The 16,799-nt window shown below is 42.2% G+C and overlaps 1 protein-coding gene across 2 annotated transcripts; it reads right to left on the minus strand.

The window, feature by feature from the left end:
* Nucleotides 1-3,465: 3,465 nt before the first annotated feature.
* Nucleotides 3,466-16,520, minus strand: LOC137006660 (gastrula zinc finger protein XlCGF57.1-like). 2 transcript variants are annotated; one of them, XM_067367612.1, is made up of 3 exons: nucleotides 16,499-16,520; nucleotides 15,857-16,013; nucleotides 3,466-5,295 (listed from the first exon to the last, which is right to left on the minus strand). In XM_067367612.1, exons 2-3 carry the CDS (start codon nucleotides 16,011-16,013, stop codon nucleotides 4,052-4,054), a joined length of 1,401 nt encoding a protein of 466 aa, XP_067223713.1. In that variant the 5' UTR covers nucleotides 16,499-16,520; the 3' UTR covers nucleotides 3,466-4,051. The 2 variants fall into 2 exon arrangements, with proteins under 2 accessions (XP_067223713.1, XP_067223705.1); XM_067367604.1 differs by lacking the exon at nucleotides 16,499-16,520 and having other exon boundaries at nucleotides 15,857-16,165.
* Between the last annotated feature and the right edge of the window lie 279 nt (nucleotides 16,521-16,799).

Genomic DNA, 16,799 nt, shown 5'->3' on the forward strand with positions numbered 1-16,799 from the left:
AATTTTGCACTGGTGCATGTTGATCCAGAGTTTGGGGGTCCTTGCTGGGGGTGGGCAAGGCAAGGCAATTTTATTTGTACAGCACATTTCATACACAATGGTAATTCAAAGTGCTTTACATAAAGAAGAAGAATAAAAATAGAAAATAAGGAATAGAAATAACAGTAAAAACAGAGAATGTTGCTATCTGGGTGAATGAGCTAGGCAGTCTTAGGGAGATTTTTGTTGTTGTTCTTGTTGTTGTCCGTCAGAGTGGATCTAAACGGATCTATCCATCAGAGCAGATCTAAATGGATCTTCCTCACACGGCAGGACTGCTACCTGTTAAGGCACTTCAAACTGATAAACAAAGTTTCAATCTCCCCTTTTGCCAAGACACCTCAAACTGCACCACATAGCCCTAATCCACCTTCCTGAGATATCTTATCTATGCAACGCAGTTCAAATTTCCCCTTTGGAAATTTCCCCCTTTGGAAAGTGTCCTGACTGTAATCCAGAGATATCTTAACCATGCACTACAGCTCAAATTTCCCCATGGTTCGTCCCTTTATCCAAATTTACCAAATTTTAACCTAATCACAAATGCTTTCTTCCTAATTCTCCCAGCTCTTTCAACCAGACAGCAATATTTAAAATGCATTAAAAGTCAGAATAACAAGATGATACATAAAAGATATAAAATACATTAAAAATGAAATAAAAACAGGAAAAGGAATAAAAAGAATAAAAACATAATACGTATAAAATAAAATGCAAACAGTTCGGACATAGCACAGTGCTCAATCAGCAAATGCATAGGTAAAAAGATGTGTTTTGATTCTGGATTTGAATGTGGCTACTGTTGGAGCACACCTGATCTCTTCTGGAAGCTGGTTCCAGCTGCGGCTGGCATAACAGCTAAAAGCAGACTCTCCTTGGTATTTCTAAATGACTTGATCCTGATGATCAGTTTATATTCTATGAGCATATCTGCAATGTATTGAGGTCCTAGGCCATTGAGTGATTTATAAACAAGTAACAGTACTTTAAAATCAATTCTAAATGCAACTGGAAGCCAGTGCAAGGACCTGAGGACTGGTCTGATGTGTTCATGTTTTCTGGTGCTGCTCAGAATCCTGGCAGCAGCGTTCTGTACAAGCTGCAGCTGTCTTATGGTCTTTTTGGGAAGGCCAGTGAGGAGTCCATTACAATAATCCACCCGGCTGGTGATGAAAGCATGAACAAGTTTCTCTAAGTCTTGACTGGAGACAAAGCATCTAATTCTTGCAATATTTTTGAGATGATAATATGCTGATTTAGTTACTGTCTTTACATTGCTACTGAAACTCAGGTCTGACTCCAAAATAACACAAAAATTCCTGACTTGATTTTTAATTGTTTGACCCCTAGAGTGAAGGTACGTGTTCACTTTGAGAACTTCATCTTTGTTTCCAAACGCAATGACTTCAGTTTTGTCTTTGTTTAACTGAAGGAAGTTTAGGCATATCCAATTTTTAATTTCATCAATGCACTGACACAGCGAGTCAGTGGGGCTGTAGTCATTAGGTGATAGGGCTAGGTAAATCTGGGTGTCATCTGCATAGCTGTGATATGCAATTTGGTTCTTTCTTTCTCGGTTGCGATGCAATTGTGTCCTCTGAGCGCTTCTACGTGGCGCAGTGATCCCAAGCTCCCGTCCAAGGCCTGTAAGTTCTCGTCCACGCTTGTGGCCTAGGCCTACAGGAGTTAATCACAGTGAAAAACGTCTAAGGTTACGTATGTAACCATGGTTCCCTGAGAACAGGGAACGAGACTGTGTTTCCTTGCCATGCTTTGGGTTGCCTGCCTGTAGAAGAGTCCCCCAAGACGATAGCTGCTGACTGTTTCTCCAGGCGCTCCTTTACTCCGGGTCGCACCATATTACGTCATAGGCTGTCGCCGGCCAATAGGGACTGGAGTTGTTAGATAGTTGGCTTTCAGACACCTGGGTCATGTGACGTTCCCCATTGTGTATTCCAATGCAGAGTCTCGTTCCCTGTTCTCAGGGAACCATGGTTACATACGTAACCTGAGACGTTTTACACTGTGATTAACTCCTCATAGAGATTCATCCAAAACCACATCATATATGGTCAGTCTAATCTTAAGGGCTTAGCGATGTTACTCTGCAAAGATCTTGAGTTTTCATTGAAGGGTGTGTCCGTGGTGGCTTGACAAAGCCTGAGTCCATCCTAAAGACATCTTTATGACAATATTCAATATACGTAGTGCCACCAGCTGGCAACAGGAAATGGCATGCTTCACACATTTCAATATGCCACAAAGTACCAAACATGTTAGGCTGCGTTCCACTCCAGTTTTAGACATGCACTCGCGAAATTCCATAAACACTTCCCCTCGGGGGAATCTCTGCCATCATTTTTAAGTGTGTTCCACTTCATGAAGTGGACAAGGGAATTTTATATGGACAGACCCGATTTTGACAGAGGGAGCGAGTCTACTTCATATGTACACTTCAGGCAGCTCCATAACCCACAATACAACACGTTTATGATATGACAGCATATCGCGTTTAATTTACCCCACCAGAAACAACTCTATGATATTGTAATTATTATTTTTTAAAACATTTAAAACTCACATATACATATAGAATGCTGTATTAAACAATTTTGTAAGGGCAAAGAATAAATAATAAATCAGCTCCATTCTGGAATGGAGGGCTTAGGACGTTCCAGTTCAGGCCATTGCAAAGTTTCCGCCAGTAGTGGGAACTAGTGCAATGTAAGCAATGACGTACATCCCAGTCAACGAGACTGAGGGAAGTTAGCAAGGGAAGGGCATTTAAAAAACGAACTGGAACACAGCCTTAGAAACACGTTAAATCATGCAACACTTGTTAGGCTCCTCCTCTCCATCTCTCGTGCTCCTCCACTCTGTCTCTCGCTCATAGCAGACGAACAGTTGCAGAGGAGTGGTTTACGCGTTTTCAACCCAAGCCGTCAAACTGACGTTATCAGAGAAGGAACGCCATTTCAGACCGGAAGTAAACAGATTTTGATTAAAGATTAGACAATTTTTTCTTTTTTAACTTGCACGGATTAATTGTTTACCACAAGACTAGTAATATGCACTAGTAAAGTTAAGAGTCGAGATCTCCATTCTAAAAAACACAGATTATCCAGAGTCATAAATTCCCCAAGCCATTTTGATTACTCTCTGATATATGCATTTTACCGTGTAGCATGCGTGTAACAAATCAACATAAAAATAACAAATTGTTCAGCCACTGCACACAGCCACTTAAAAAAACTTCACAAGATTCTATGGGTTTGATTTTGGTCGTCATTTGTTGATATAAATAAAAAAATATATATGTTAGTGTCTGTCTGCTGAATGCCCATCCGATTCTCCGCCATGGACATATGGGAAAGTGAATATTTACATCCTACCAACAAAGAAATGGATCGACTTCTGGCTGTTTGTTGAACACATTTATTTATTCTGACATTTTCTACCATATGATGGCTGAAGTAGCAGCGCGTGACACAGTTCTCATGGTAACCAGATCAACATTGTAAATTGAATTCTACAAAACTGAAGTGAAAACACCAAATAATCATTCAATGGGAAAAAATATCTTCTTTTCCCTGCAAACGATACCATGAAGAATGTTAATATTTCACCAAGTCAAAAACAAATAAAGTAAGCAGGTTCCATATTCATTTCAATATCAGCAGACACAAAATGATATTTTAAAAAGTAAAAAAATTACACAAACTATACAAGTTACATAAATGGTAAATGCTCATTGTGGTTTCTCGGTTTGATAGATTTGAGCAACTATAACAATGCAAAAAATAGGAATTTTGATTCCTATATAGTAAAATCACTCCTTGCCCACCTGCCGCATTTCACGTGCAGCACTGATGTCATGTGCGAACAACTTATAGAGAAGGCATAGGAGTGTTTCACGCTTTTAACATTTAAGAGGCTGTTATGTTGACCTTGATTTATTACAATATTGAGCTGTTCAATTTTATTTTGATTTTAGAAAATAATGAATCAAAGCTTAAGGCTTTTCTCCAGTGTGAATTCTCATGTGGACTATAAGGTTTCCTTTTTGACTGAAACTCTTTCCACACTCTTGACAGGTGAAAGGCTTTTCTCCAGTGTGAGTTCTCATGTGGACTTTAAGGTTTTCTTTTCTAATGAAACTCTTTCCACACTGTTGGCAGGTGAATGGGCTCTCTCCAGTGTGCGTTCTCATGTGGACTATAAGGTGTCTTTTTTGACTGAAACTTTTTCCACACAGTTGGCAGGTGTAAGGCTTTTCTCCAGTGTGAATTCTCATGTGGATTTTAAGGTTTCCTGTCTCATTAAAACTCTTTCCACACAGTTGGCAGGTGTAAGGCTTTTCTCCAGTGTGAATTCTCATGTGGATTTTAAGGTTTCCTGTCTCATTAAAACTCTTTCCACACAGTTGGCAGGTGAAAGGTTTTTCTCCAGTGTGAATTCTCATGTGAACTTTAAGGTTTTCATTTCTGATGAAACTCTTTCCACATTGTTGGCAGGTGAATGGGCTCTCTCCAGTGTGAATTCTCATGTGTTGCCTAAGGATTCGTTCCTCTGTGAAGCCATTCCCGCACAGAGTGCAGGTGTACGGCTTTTCTCCAGTGTGAGTTCTCATGTGGACTTTAAGGTTTTTATTTCTAATGAAACTCTTTCCGCACTGTTGGCAGGTGAAAGTCTTTTCTCCAGTGTGAATTCTCATGTGGTCTATAAGGTGTCCTTTTTGACTGAAACTCTTTCCACACAGTTGGCAGGTGAAAGGCTTTTCTCCAGTGTGAATTCTCATGTGGACTTTAAGGTTTTCATTTCTAATGAAACTCTTTCCACACTGTTGGCAGGTGTAAGGCTTTTCTCCAGTGTGACTTCTCATGTGGATTTCAAGGCTTCCTTTTTGACTGAAACTCTTTCCACATTGTTTGCAGGTGTGAGGCTTTTCTCCAGTATGAATTCTCATGTGAACTTTAAGGTGATTTTTATGTATGAAACTCTTTCCACACTGTTGGCAAGTGAAGGCTCTCTCTCTAGTGTGAACTCTCAAGTGGACTTGAAAGTTTCTATGTTTATCAAAAGTCTTTCCACTCTGTTGGCATGTGAAATAACTTTTAGTTCCAGTCTTTTGAGCTCCTTTTTGTAAGGAAAATTTTGTTAGTTTTTCTTTAGTCATTAAATTATAATTATCATGTATAATTTTCTCTTCATCCCTTTCATCAAGTTCATGACTCGCCTCTCTCAGTGCCATTAGGTCTAGGACAAAAATAGACAAAAAAAAAACAAGTTAGACATTTCAAGCATCAAAATCAACAACATGTATGACAGCACTTCTCAAAGTCCGGACTCTGGTCCGGATCCGGACCCGGAGGGAATTAAATCCGGACCCGCCTCCATTTCGTATTTCAACAGCAGTAATTGTGTGTAAGGAATTAAAAGTCTGGATTTTCTACTTTGATAAACCCATGTCAAAATCATTTGTTTAATGTTTTATGTCTTTTTGGAGATGGTCTGAAATTAAAGTGAAGGCGAGGTATTTAAAGTTTTCCTCCGTGATTCAGTTGCCATGACATCCAGTGAGTCGCGCAAAGCGATACTTCACTGCAGTAAGCGTTTGAATGGGTGTGGAGCAGTGGTTCTCAACCTGCAGCCCTATATGCGGAGCGATATGCCGAACACAATTTAAAAATAATAATTAAAAAAATAATAGCATACAATTTATTTTTGTTTAAAATTTTAAATTACAGTGAATTAAATAAATATAAATGAGCTATAATGCTTTATTTGTCATAAATAATTTTGCTGAGTATTTATTATTTTCAGACATCAGGCAATGTAGGCTAATGACGCAATCAGTCAGTTAATGAAACAAACACAAGTGCGCACTTAGGAAGAATTCAAACAGTAGCTATTAATTTTGTAAATTTAAGCCTCAAAATGGTGAAATTTGTTATTAAAGGAGAAAAACTAAATGTGGAACATAAAATGAATGAACACATGCAAACAAGAAGAGTTGCAGCATCAGCAGCAAAGGTTAGAAGAATGGAAGAATCAGTTGTTAAAGGGCACCTATTATGCCCCTTTTCACAAGATGTAATATTGGTCTTGGGTGTCCCCAGAATGTATTTGTGAAGTTTCAGCACAAAAGTATTAGTTAATTTATTATAACCATTTGAAAATGTCATTTTTGTGGCCTGTTTAAAAAAGAGCTGTTTTGGTGTGTACCACCTTAAATATAAATGAGCTGCATATCCCCGCCCTGCCTTTGGATGAGGGCGTAACTTGCATACCTATGGCAATAAACAGTCGGTAGAAGCAGAATGGCTGAGAGTAAGAGACCCTCTGTTTTGTATGGCATTCAGCCGTACATGTTTGAACCGGAATCAGACCCAGATGATGAAGAGACTCCGGCAGAAGAAACACAATTGAGAATGGAGCAGGACGTCTCTGAATGGTTATTTGATACATTTATGTACTTATAGAGTTTTAATCGTGTCCCCTTTGCAATTATGGATGTGCAACACACACACACACACACACACAGTGATAATGTTTGCGCAATTTTTTGAAACTACAAACACAAATACTGTGATAATGTTTGCTAAGTACGTTAGATACAGACTATACAAACAAGGTTTAAATTATATACACAGACATTCTACGACGACGACAACAACTTTAGACGCATTTGTTATTGAATTGGCTGACATCGACTGAAATGACTATTTGCTCAAAAAACATTAAATACACTTACTTCTTCTGGAGGTGACGTTGGATCGCGAACAGCAGGCAACGATCCACACTTGAGGATTAACTGTGAAGCAAGACCTGCTTTGAATTGACCCTCGTTTCTCAAAACAGTCAGTCAAAAAATGATTCGCGCAAACATAAATGTATTTTGGAATTTTGAGTGGCGCCTTTCCTTCGTAAATAAAATCCATCCACTGCGTTTTCAGTGGCTCTGATGTCGGAAGTAAGTGAAAACTACTATGTGTCACGGTTCGCAGATCCACTGTGTCATTCTGTTGTCTGTGTGTGGGTTGTGGGGTGTGTCACCTGATTGTTCTGTGTGGGCGTCGCCGCTGATTACTGATCAGCGGCAGCTGTGGCTTATTAGACCTTGCCTTTCGTCTCATGTTTGTCAGATCGTTGTTTTTGGAGTCCTGGTGTTGTCTCGTGTTACCGTGTTTCTTGTTTCCTGGAGTTGGAGTTCTCGTTGCTGTTTCCTGTCTGTTCCCCTGGATACTCGTTCTGGATTTACCTTGCTCATCTCATCTCACGGATTCTCACCACGGACACCATCGCCCATCCAGTCCCTGTGTTACCATTTCTCCTGCTGTTTGTGTTGTGACTGTACTATATATATATATCTGACTAACCTGGCGTTAAGCACTATTAAAGTGAATAACTTGCTATTGCATCCAGTCTTCTTTTCACGTGACAGAACGATCTGACCATCTACCATGGATGCAGCGAGTTCAGCAGCTTTCACAGAGTTCATCAGTCACGCTGTTAATCGTATGGACCAACAGCAGGAGAGTCTTTCATCCACCGGACGCGCCGTCCAGGCGCTGGTAACACAGGTGTCCGAGCTCTCCCAGCAGCTACAACAACTTCGCGCTCCCACTGCGCCAGCCTCACCGTCCGTTCCCCCACCATCACCCGCACAAAGAGACCTGTCGGAGCCCCGCCTTCCCGTTCCTCAGAACTATGCCGGTGAGCCAGATTTTTGTCGAGCGTTTTTGAATAAATGTTCTCTCCATTTCACCCTGCAGCCACGCACCTTTGAGAGGGAGGAGTCCAAGGTGGCGTTTGTACTGACCCTGCTCACCGGGAAGGTGGCGCTATGGGGAACGGCGGTTTGGGAAAACCAGGACCCATGCTGCTCCTCGTTCACGGCACTTGCCGCCGAGATGAGGAGGGTGTTCGACCGTGCGGTTGCGGGAAAAGAGGCCGCCCGCAAACTCACCGCTCTCAAGCAGGGCAACCGCACGGTCGCTGACTATGCCATCGAGTTCCGCACCCTCGCGGCAGAGTGTCGGTGGAACGAGGAGGCGCAGTGGGACGTGTTCCTGCATGGGCTGGCTGATCGTATCCACCGGGAGATATACACGTTGGACCTTCCAGAGACATTCAACGGGCTTGTTGAGCTGGCGCTTCGAGTTGATTCTCGCCTCCGACGAGTGGAGTCACTAGTGGAATCCGGAGAGAGGCACAGCGGTCTTCCTGTCAGCCCGGTGGATGCGGTTAGCCCAGCACCCGATCCTGAGCCCATGCAAGTAGGGAGAGCTTGGCTTTCTCGGGAGGAGCGGGAGCGGCGGAGGTCCCTTGGTCTTTGCTTATACTGCGGGACATCGGGACACATCATCAGGAACTGCCTGGTAAAAGACCAAGCCCGATAGTAAACTCGAGGCTACTATCGGGCGGGATCTCCGCCGAGAAGTCCTCGCCATCGACCTTCCTCCCGGTTAGACTGAGATGGGCTACACATGACATCACCTGTAGCGCACTTTTGGATTTTGGGGCGGAGGGCAGTTTCATGGACATCACGTTTGCACGACAACATGGAATTCCAACATCATCCCTTGAGCACTCCATTTCAGTCAACGCACTCAATGGACAGTCTCTTTCCAGTCTCTCCCACACTACGAATTACATCACCCTCGTCACTTCCGGTAACCATTCAGAAGAAGCACAGTTCCTCCTCATGGACACCCCTCACGCACCTGTCGTTCTTGGACACCCCTGGCTCACCAAACACAACCCTCGCATCGACTGGCAACTCGGAACTATCACTGAATGGAGCACCCAGTGTCACAAGTCTTGTCTATTGTCTGCTTGTCCCACGGTGTCTGTTTCTGTTTTGCAGGATGAGGCGGTGGATCTGTCTAATGTGCCCAAGGAGTACCTTGACCTGAAGGAGGTGTTCAGTAAGTCCCGAGCTGCTTCTCTCCCTCCGCATCGTCCCTACGATTGTGCAATAGACTTAGTTCCGGGTAAGTCTCCGCCTAAAGGCAAGTTGTACTCTCTATCTGTTCCCGAGAGGGAGGCCATGGAGAAATATATTTCTGATTCTCTGGCAGCCAAGTTCATCCGCCCTTTCTCATCTCCAGCGGGGGCGGGGTTCTTTTTTGTGGGGAAGAAGGACGGGTCTTTGCGACCTTGTATTGATTACTGGGAGCTGAACAACATCACGGTAAAGAATACTTATCCTTTGCCGTTGATGTCTTCAGCCTTCGAGAGGTTGCAAGGAGCGTCCATTTTCACTAAATTGGACTTAAGAAACGCATCATTTGGTCCGCATCAGGGAGGGGGATGAGTGGAAGACCGCTTTTAACACCCCTAGAGGGCACTTTGAATACTTGGTCATGCCCTTCGGGCGTTTTCTGGGGTTCGCCAATTTTTACCGGCGTTTTATTCGCAATTTCAGCCAACTAGCCGCACCTCTGACTGCTTTGACCTCCTCCAGAACGACCTTCAGGTGGTCAGATGCAGCCGAGGCTGCATTTGCCAAACTGAAGGGCCGCTTCGTTTCGGCCCCCATTCTGATAGCCCCTGATCCTTCGCGTCAGTTCGTGGTGGAGGTCGACGCGTCAGAGGTGGGGGTAGGTGCAGTTCTCTCCCAGCGTTCTCCCTCAGATAACAAGATGCACCCTTGCGCGTACTATTCTCATCGTTTGTCTCCCGCTGAACGCAATTATGATATTGGTAACAGAGAGTTGTTGGCAGTCAAATTAGCGTTGGAAGAGTGGCGTCACTGGTTAGAGGGTTCAGGGGTACCCTTTATCGTTTGGACTGATCATAAGAATTTAAGAGTATATACGATCGGCTAAAAGACTCAATTCCAGGCAGGCTCGGTGGGCACTTTTTTTCGGTCGTTTTGATTTTACTCTATCGTACCGCCCGGGCTCCAAGAACATCAAGCCCGATTCTCTTTCTCGCATTTTTGATCCCTCCGAACGCCCGTCTACCCCAGAGTGTATTCTTCCCGAGACATTAGTGGTCTCCACTCTTACATGGGAGATCGAATCGAAGGTCGTGGCGGCCTTAGAAGGGGTAACGCCTCCGCCCGCATGCCCACCGAACCGTTTGTTTGTGCCGGATGAGTTAAGGTCCTGCGTCATCAAGTGGGGTCATTGTTCTAACGTGGCTTGCCATCCAGGGGTTAATCGAACCAGATTTTTGGTCAAGCAACGATTCTGGTGGCCAGGTATGGCTCGCGACATTCGCGATTTTGTTTTGGCTTGCTCGGTCTGTGCTACTGGTAAGACTTCCAACCACCCTCCAGATGGGTTACTCCAACCGCTGTCTGTCCCTTCGAGACCCTGGTCCCATATTGCGCTAGATTTTGTGACCGCCCTCCCACCCTCCCAAGGGTATACGGTTGTTTTGACCGTTGTGGACCGGTTCTCGAAGGTGACCCATTTTATACCCTTAGCCAAATTACCCTCTGCTAAGGAGACAGCGGTTACTGTCATTGATCATGTCTTCTGGCTACATGGCCTCCCGGTGGATGTGGTTTCTGACAGGGGTCCCCAATTTGTGTCCAAATTCTGGCAAGAGTTTTGTAAGTTACTGGGGGCGACGGTTAGTCTTTCTTCTGGGTTCCATCCCCAGACCAATGGTCAGACCGAGAGAGCCAACCAGGATTTAGAGCGAATGTTGCGATGTTTGGCGTCCAAGAATCCTTCCTCCTGGAGCCAACAACTCTCTATGATTGAGTACGCTCACAACTCGTTACCAGTGTCTTCTACGGGCCTTTCTCCGTTTGAATGTAGCCTAGGTTACCAGCCACCTGTGTTTCCCAGTCTGGAGTCCGAAGTTGCGGTTCCCTCTGCCCACGCCTTTGTCCAGAGGTGCCATCGCACTTGGAACAGAGCCCGCGAGACTCTGTTGCAAGTGAGGGCGCGCACCAAGGCTAAGACCGATCGCCACCGGTCAAAGCCACCCGTATACGTCATTGGTCAAAAAGTGTGGCTTTCTACTAAGAACATTCCGCTCCGCTCCGTGGCTAATAAGCTTGCTCCCAAATTCATTGGCCCGTTTACTGTCACTAAGATCATTAGTCCAGTGGCAGTCCACCTCAAATTGCCTCCGGCGTACAGGAGGATTCATCCCGCCTTCCATGTGTCCAAAATCAAACCAGTTTTTCATTCACCACTTAATCCGCCTGCTCCGGTTCCTCCACCGCCGCGTCTCGTAGACGGGGAACCAACTTATTCGGTTAATCGTATTCTGGACTCGAGGCGGAGGGGACGCGGATTCCAGCACTTGGTGGACTGGGAAGGTTACGGTCCGGAGGAGAGAAGTTGGGTACCTGCGAGGGACATTCTGGATCACTCCCTTATTGATGATTACAATCAACAGGTAAGGAGTGGTGGGAACGCCGAGAGGCGTTCCTAGGAGGAGGGGTACTGTCACGGTTCGCAGATCCACTGTGTCATTCTGTTGTCTGTGTGTGGGTTGTGGGGTGTGTCACCTGATTGTTCTGTGTGGGCGTCGCCGCTGATTACTGATCAGCGGCAGCTGTGGCTTATTAGACCTTGCCTATTTAACGCCTTGTCTTTCGTCTCATGTTTGTCAGATCGTTGTTTTTGGAGTCCTGGTGTTGTCTCGTGTTACCGTGTTTCTTGTTTCCTGGAGTTGGAGTTCTCGTTGCTGTTTCCTGTCTGTTCCCCTGGATACTCGTTCTGGATTTACCTTGCTCATCTCATCTCACGGATTCTCACCACGGACACCATGGCCCATCCAGTCCCTGTGTTACCATTTCTCCTGCTGTCTGTGTTGTGACTGTACTATATATATATATATCTGACTAACCTGGCGTTAAGCACTATTAAAGTGAATAACTTGCTATTGCATCCAGTCTTCTTTTCACGTGACACTATGTTCATTATTACATCCCACAACAGAACACTTATGTTTCTTAGGAGACATTACCGGCTGTCGTTGAAACAATGGAGGATGGTTGACAGATCACCGACGGCGGGGTCTATGCCAAAACCAGATTGTCAATCAAACCACGTGGGTGGGGCTTAGCGCAATTCTACGTCACAGTGAGAGCAATCTTAGAACAGGGCGTTCTGAGACAGTGCTTATGAATTATTGAGATTGTAAAAAAACCACTGGGTGGATTTTTCTCATTCTAGGGTGGTTTTGCTCACACACTGCCAACACACATTTATGGTCAAACACAATGTAAAAGTGAATTTTGCATAATAGGTGCCCTTTAATGAGCGAAATGGGCAGCCTTCCTGTTTGCTCTGTAGTAAAGTACTTGACAAGCAAAACCTACAATTTCAAAAGACTGAACTGTGAATTCGATGTGTTTGTTTGGTCTATTTTAAATCAGTAAAAATAGGGGGAGGAAGATGGCGTCATAGAGTAGACTCCCGTGACACCAGTTCAAATATTCGGTTAATTTATATTTTCACTCAGTGAAATCATTCTGTTTGGTTAGATGGTTATTGTGCCATGTCTTTAGATCAATATTTTTCAAAAGGATCTGACAGAATGCCCAAAGCTAAGAAGATTGAGCCGAAAAGTTCAACTATCAGCGGCGACGAGCATGATGCTAATATGGACGACGTGAGCATGAAGAGTCACGAAGAGGAGAGTTCGAACTCTAACTTTGCTCAAGCTCTGGACAAACTAACCGAAAACATTACGAAGGTAATAGATGAGAAAGAGAATACTGTTCTAGCCACGATAAACGATCAAACTGTTCAGTTCCAGGCCCTGGTGGAGCGAGTGGGCCAGGCGGAGAAACGAATCGCCGGTGTGGAAAATTCAACGGAATCCCTGCAGGGAGCGGTGGTCGATCTTCAAAAGAAAGTGAGCGAAATGTCAGCACACATCGACGATTTGGAGAATCGCGGGCGCAGGTGTCATTTGCAGCTAGTCGGTTTGCCGGAGGGAATGGAAGGCAGTGATCCGGTGCAGTTCTTTGAAAAGTGGCTGCCCGATTACTTAAAGATTTAAACGAAAGCAGGACAGATCAAGCTTGATCGTGCTCACCGCTCTTTAGCGGCATTACCAGGACCTAAGCAACGACCCAGGCCTGTCATCATAAAGTTCCATAATTTTATGGACAAGCAACAAGTGTTAAACGCAGCTCATCGTGTTGGTACCGATCCCGAAAGGAGCACAGACGCTGGACCAAGGATTTCATTCTTCAACGATTTTTCTGCGATGGTGATAAAGAAACAAGGCTTTTAGCATTTGCAGAAGATGAAGAATGAATATGCTCTGCTGTATCCTGCAACTTTGAGGCTGACCATCAACGGGACGGTGAAGCACTTCGATTCACCAGATGACGTGACTTGCTTTCATTGAGCGCCTGGGCTAGTTTGATAAACTTTCCCGAACAGTTATGTGTCACATAAACAAAATAACTCGCTGAGTGAAGACGTGTATCGTGATACTGAGAGCGTGATGAGGTTGGTGTTTACCCTATGTTCAAGGATGTGAGTTGTGTTTGGGGAGGTAGGCAGTTGCCTGCACAAGAAAGGAGGAGGAATAGTTCTTCCTGCATGTTTGGCAGGTTCGTTCCCTTGTATAGTTTTCTGTGTTTTATTGGTATTTTATTTATTTTTTGTTTAAAGCTCAGATTTCTTAAGGTTATACTTAAATGAACATATTCTGTGATTATCTGTATTATATTTGTATTGATTGTCTTTACATTATTGAATGTCAGTGCTTAGGATGTGTACTTGGAATGTTTGAGGTATCCATAATCCTATAAAATGGAGAAAGATACTTGCTTTTTTGAAAAAAGGAAATATAGAAATTGCTCTTTTACAAGAGACTCGTTTAAATGACATAGAACATCTAAAATTACAACAGGGTGTTTTTGGGCAGATGTACTTTTCTTCTTTTACATCTAGAAGTAGAAGTGTTGCTATACTCATTAAACGTAATTTACCATTCAAAATTTTAAGCTGTATTAAACATAGGGATGGTCGCTCTGTTATTATTGAAGGTGCCTTGCAAGGTAAAACTATTCTCATATTAAACATGTACTATCCTCCAGCTCATCCAGCTGACTTTGTTACAAAAGTGTTTTTAGACTTGATTGCCAGGTCAGCAGATTTAACAGTTGTGGGTGGAGATTTCAATTGTGTATTGAATCCCCTCATAGATAGACACCCACATAGCTCTGTGTCTTTAACTGCTCAGGCGAGATCTCTTTTTGTAAAAATCTTGTTATTTGTAAAGATCTTGGTTTTGTAGATGTCTGGAGAACTCTTCACCCTGTTGATAAGGATATACATTTTTTTCTACCTCCTATAACTGTCAGTCAAGATTAGATTATTTTTTTATGTCAAAAACAGATATGCACTTAGTTCAATCTTGTAATATAGAAAGTATTTTACTCAGTATTTTAGTAAAAGTATTTTAGTATTTTTATCAGATCATGCAAGTGTCACTATTAATTCTTTATCCACAGTTAATCCATCTTTATTATGGGAAACCTGTAAGCATATGCAAGGGGTCTAATTATTTCACATACCTCCTCTAAAAAACATCAAAGAATGACTAATCAAAAGGCCTTAGAGAGTCAGTTATTGGTTAAGGAAAAAATGTATAATAATCTCCCTCAGCAGGTTTATTGAAAGAGTTACAAGCTGTTAGAGCAGCTCTTGATTGTCTCCTCACTGTGGATGCGGAGAAGAAAATAAGATACTCTAAACAAAGATTTTATGAGCATGGAGACAAGCCTGAGAGATTTTTAGCATATATTGCAAAACAACGTGCAGCATCTCAATTTATCGCCACCATTGTTGGCTCAGATGATAATATTTTCCATGATAATAACAATAACTCATTTAGAGATTTTTATATGAATCTATACTCTGAGAAAACAGGTGACCATCTCAAGCAAATGGTTGACTTCTTCTCTAAAATTAATCTCCCGACAATTTCAGTTGCACAAAAAGAATCTCTCAATGGCCCTTTTACTAGACAGGAGGTTATTAAAGGGTTAGTTCACCCAAAAATGAAAATTCTCTCATTAATTACTCACTCTCATGTCGTTTGACATGCCTTTGTTCATCTTCGGAACACAAATTAAGATATTTATGTTGAAATCCGATGGCTCAGAAAGGCCTCCATAGCCAGCAATATAATTTCCTCTCTCAAGACCCATAAAAGGTACTAAAGATGTCGTTACAAAGTCCATCTCACTACAGTGGTTCTACAATCAGTTTATGAAGCTTTTATAAGAAAATTCAAGTGATCGCGCCGGCGCCTCGCGTACACACAACATATATCAGTTTTAGTAACTTGACTTTGCAACCTGTTAATTGTAAAAAATAAACAGACATTCAACCAAATATGTAAAAAGTTATAGTAGTATGTGATCAATAAAAGTGTTTAAATAATATAGTTTAGCCTCCAAATCGTGAATATGGAAACATTTGGATTTGTGCTAAATTATAGGTTGTAACGCCGGTTTCAGTTTAGCATTAAATTAATTCGTTTTGGCTTAACGTTTATATATTATTTTTTTTCATAACTAAAATAGTAGTGGTGCCCCCAAATATACAAATATAACCAGATTTAATGGAAACACTGAATTTAAAATGGTGTAGTTACACATTACCACATTTACTCACTATAGTAATGAGTTAATAGTGCTTAATTACAAGTAACCAAACTCTTACTCTATAGTAAGTGCACTTCAAGGAGTGAATGAACCAACTGAGTGAATTAGGACACTTTTCTGTAAAATCATACTTCTGTTCTCTATTTCTGTAGAGCTGGACATTTTTATAATGATCAAATGACTGAGTTTAGCTGTGAGAATAAAACCAACCTGTTTGTTCCTCAGTATCTTCATGTTTCACACTGAATGTTTCTTCAATCTTTATTTCTTCAAACTCCTCTTTATTAAACTCAATCTTCATGTCTTCAGTTTCTTCTTTAATAAACTCCATCTTCATGTCTTCAGTCTCCTCTTTTATAAATGCCATCTTTAAGAGAATAATTTAAGAGTTATTTGGTCTAATGACCCGGTTAGACAAATATTCCCTAAAAAACTAACACTGCAAATGAATAAACTTCATATTTAGGCATTTATAACTGATGAGAACATGATTAGTTAGTTTGTTAGTGTTTGTTGTTGTCGTTCATGTTCACTGTTTGAGCAGCACGAGTCGTGATTCACTGAATCATTTTATAAAAAGTATTTGATTCAATTGACTCGGAGTTGAAAAGTTCAGTTTCTCCATCATTACTCGCCAGAGACTGAACTCGTGTTCATGATAAACTGATTTATGATTTAACGTTATAGAGAGAAATGAGGCGCAGGTTTACTGTTTCTCATCAGTGGATATGAGTTTTACTCACACAATTATCCTTCATTGCAGTTAGATAAAGAATAACAATGTTACATAAAAAATATTAAAACCTTTAACTGTTTCTATAGATTTAAACAGATTAAATTCTTAAAACAAACCTTTCTTCAGCAGATGCAGAAGCTCGGCGCAGTCTTATGACGTCATGTCGTCGCTCCAAAATAAAAGTCCTGTTCACACGCTGGATTGTTTACAATCACAAAAGTGGATTGACTGTTTTACCAGTTAATCTTTGTATTAAAATTAAAACAGTGAGAAACATGATACAAACAATCATGGTAAAAAAGGTTGTATGAGTTCATAAAGCAGAGTTCATTCATGTGTCCGAATTGAAACACATTAAGTGTAGTTTAAGTTTGTATACAAATCAGTTAATTTTAACCTTCAATATGAATGTGTAGT

The sequence above is a fragment of the Chanodichthys erythropterus genome, chromosome 3, assembly GCF_024489055.1.
Source record: "Chanodichthys erythropterus isolate Z2021 chromosome 3, ASM2448905v1, whole genome shotgun sequence".
In the NCBI taxonomy this organism is placed as follows: Eukaryota; Metazoa; Chordata; class Actinopteri; order Cypriniformes; family Xenocyprididae; genus Chanodichthys; species Chanodichthys erythropterus.

Excerpts from the sequence above, each read along its gene's own strand:
- LOC137006660 (XM_067367612.1), bottom strand. The coding sequence starts at position 16,013 with ATGGCATTTATAAAAGAGGAGACTGAAGACATGAAGATGGAGTTTATT. Across the intron at positions 5,296-15,856 it reads AGATACTGAGGAACAAACAG|ACCTAATGGCACTGAGAGAG; the intron begins GTTGGTTTTATT and ends TTTTTGTCCTAG.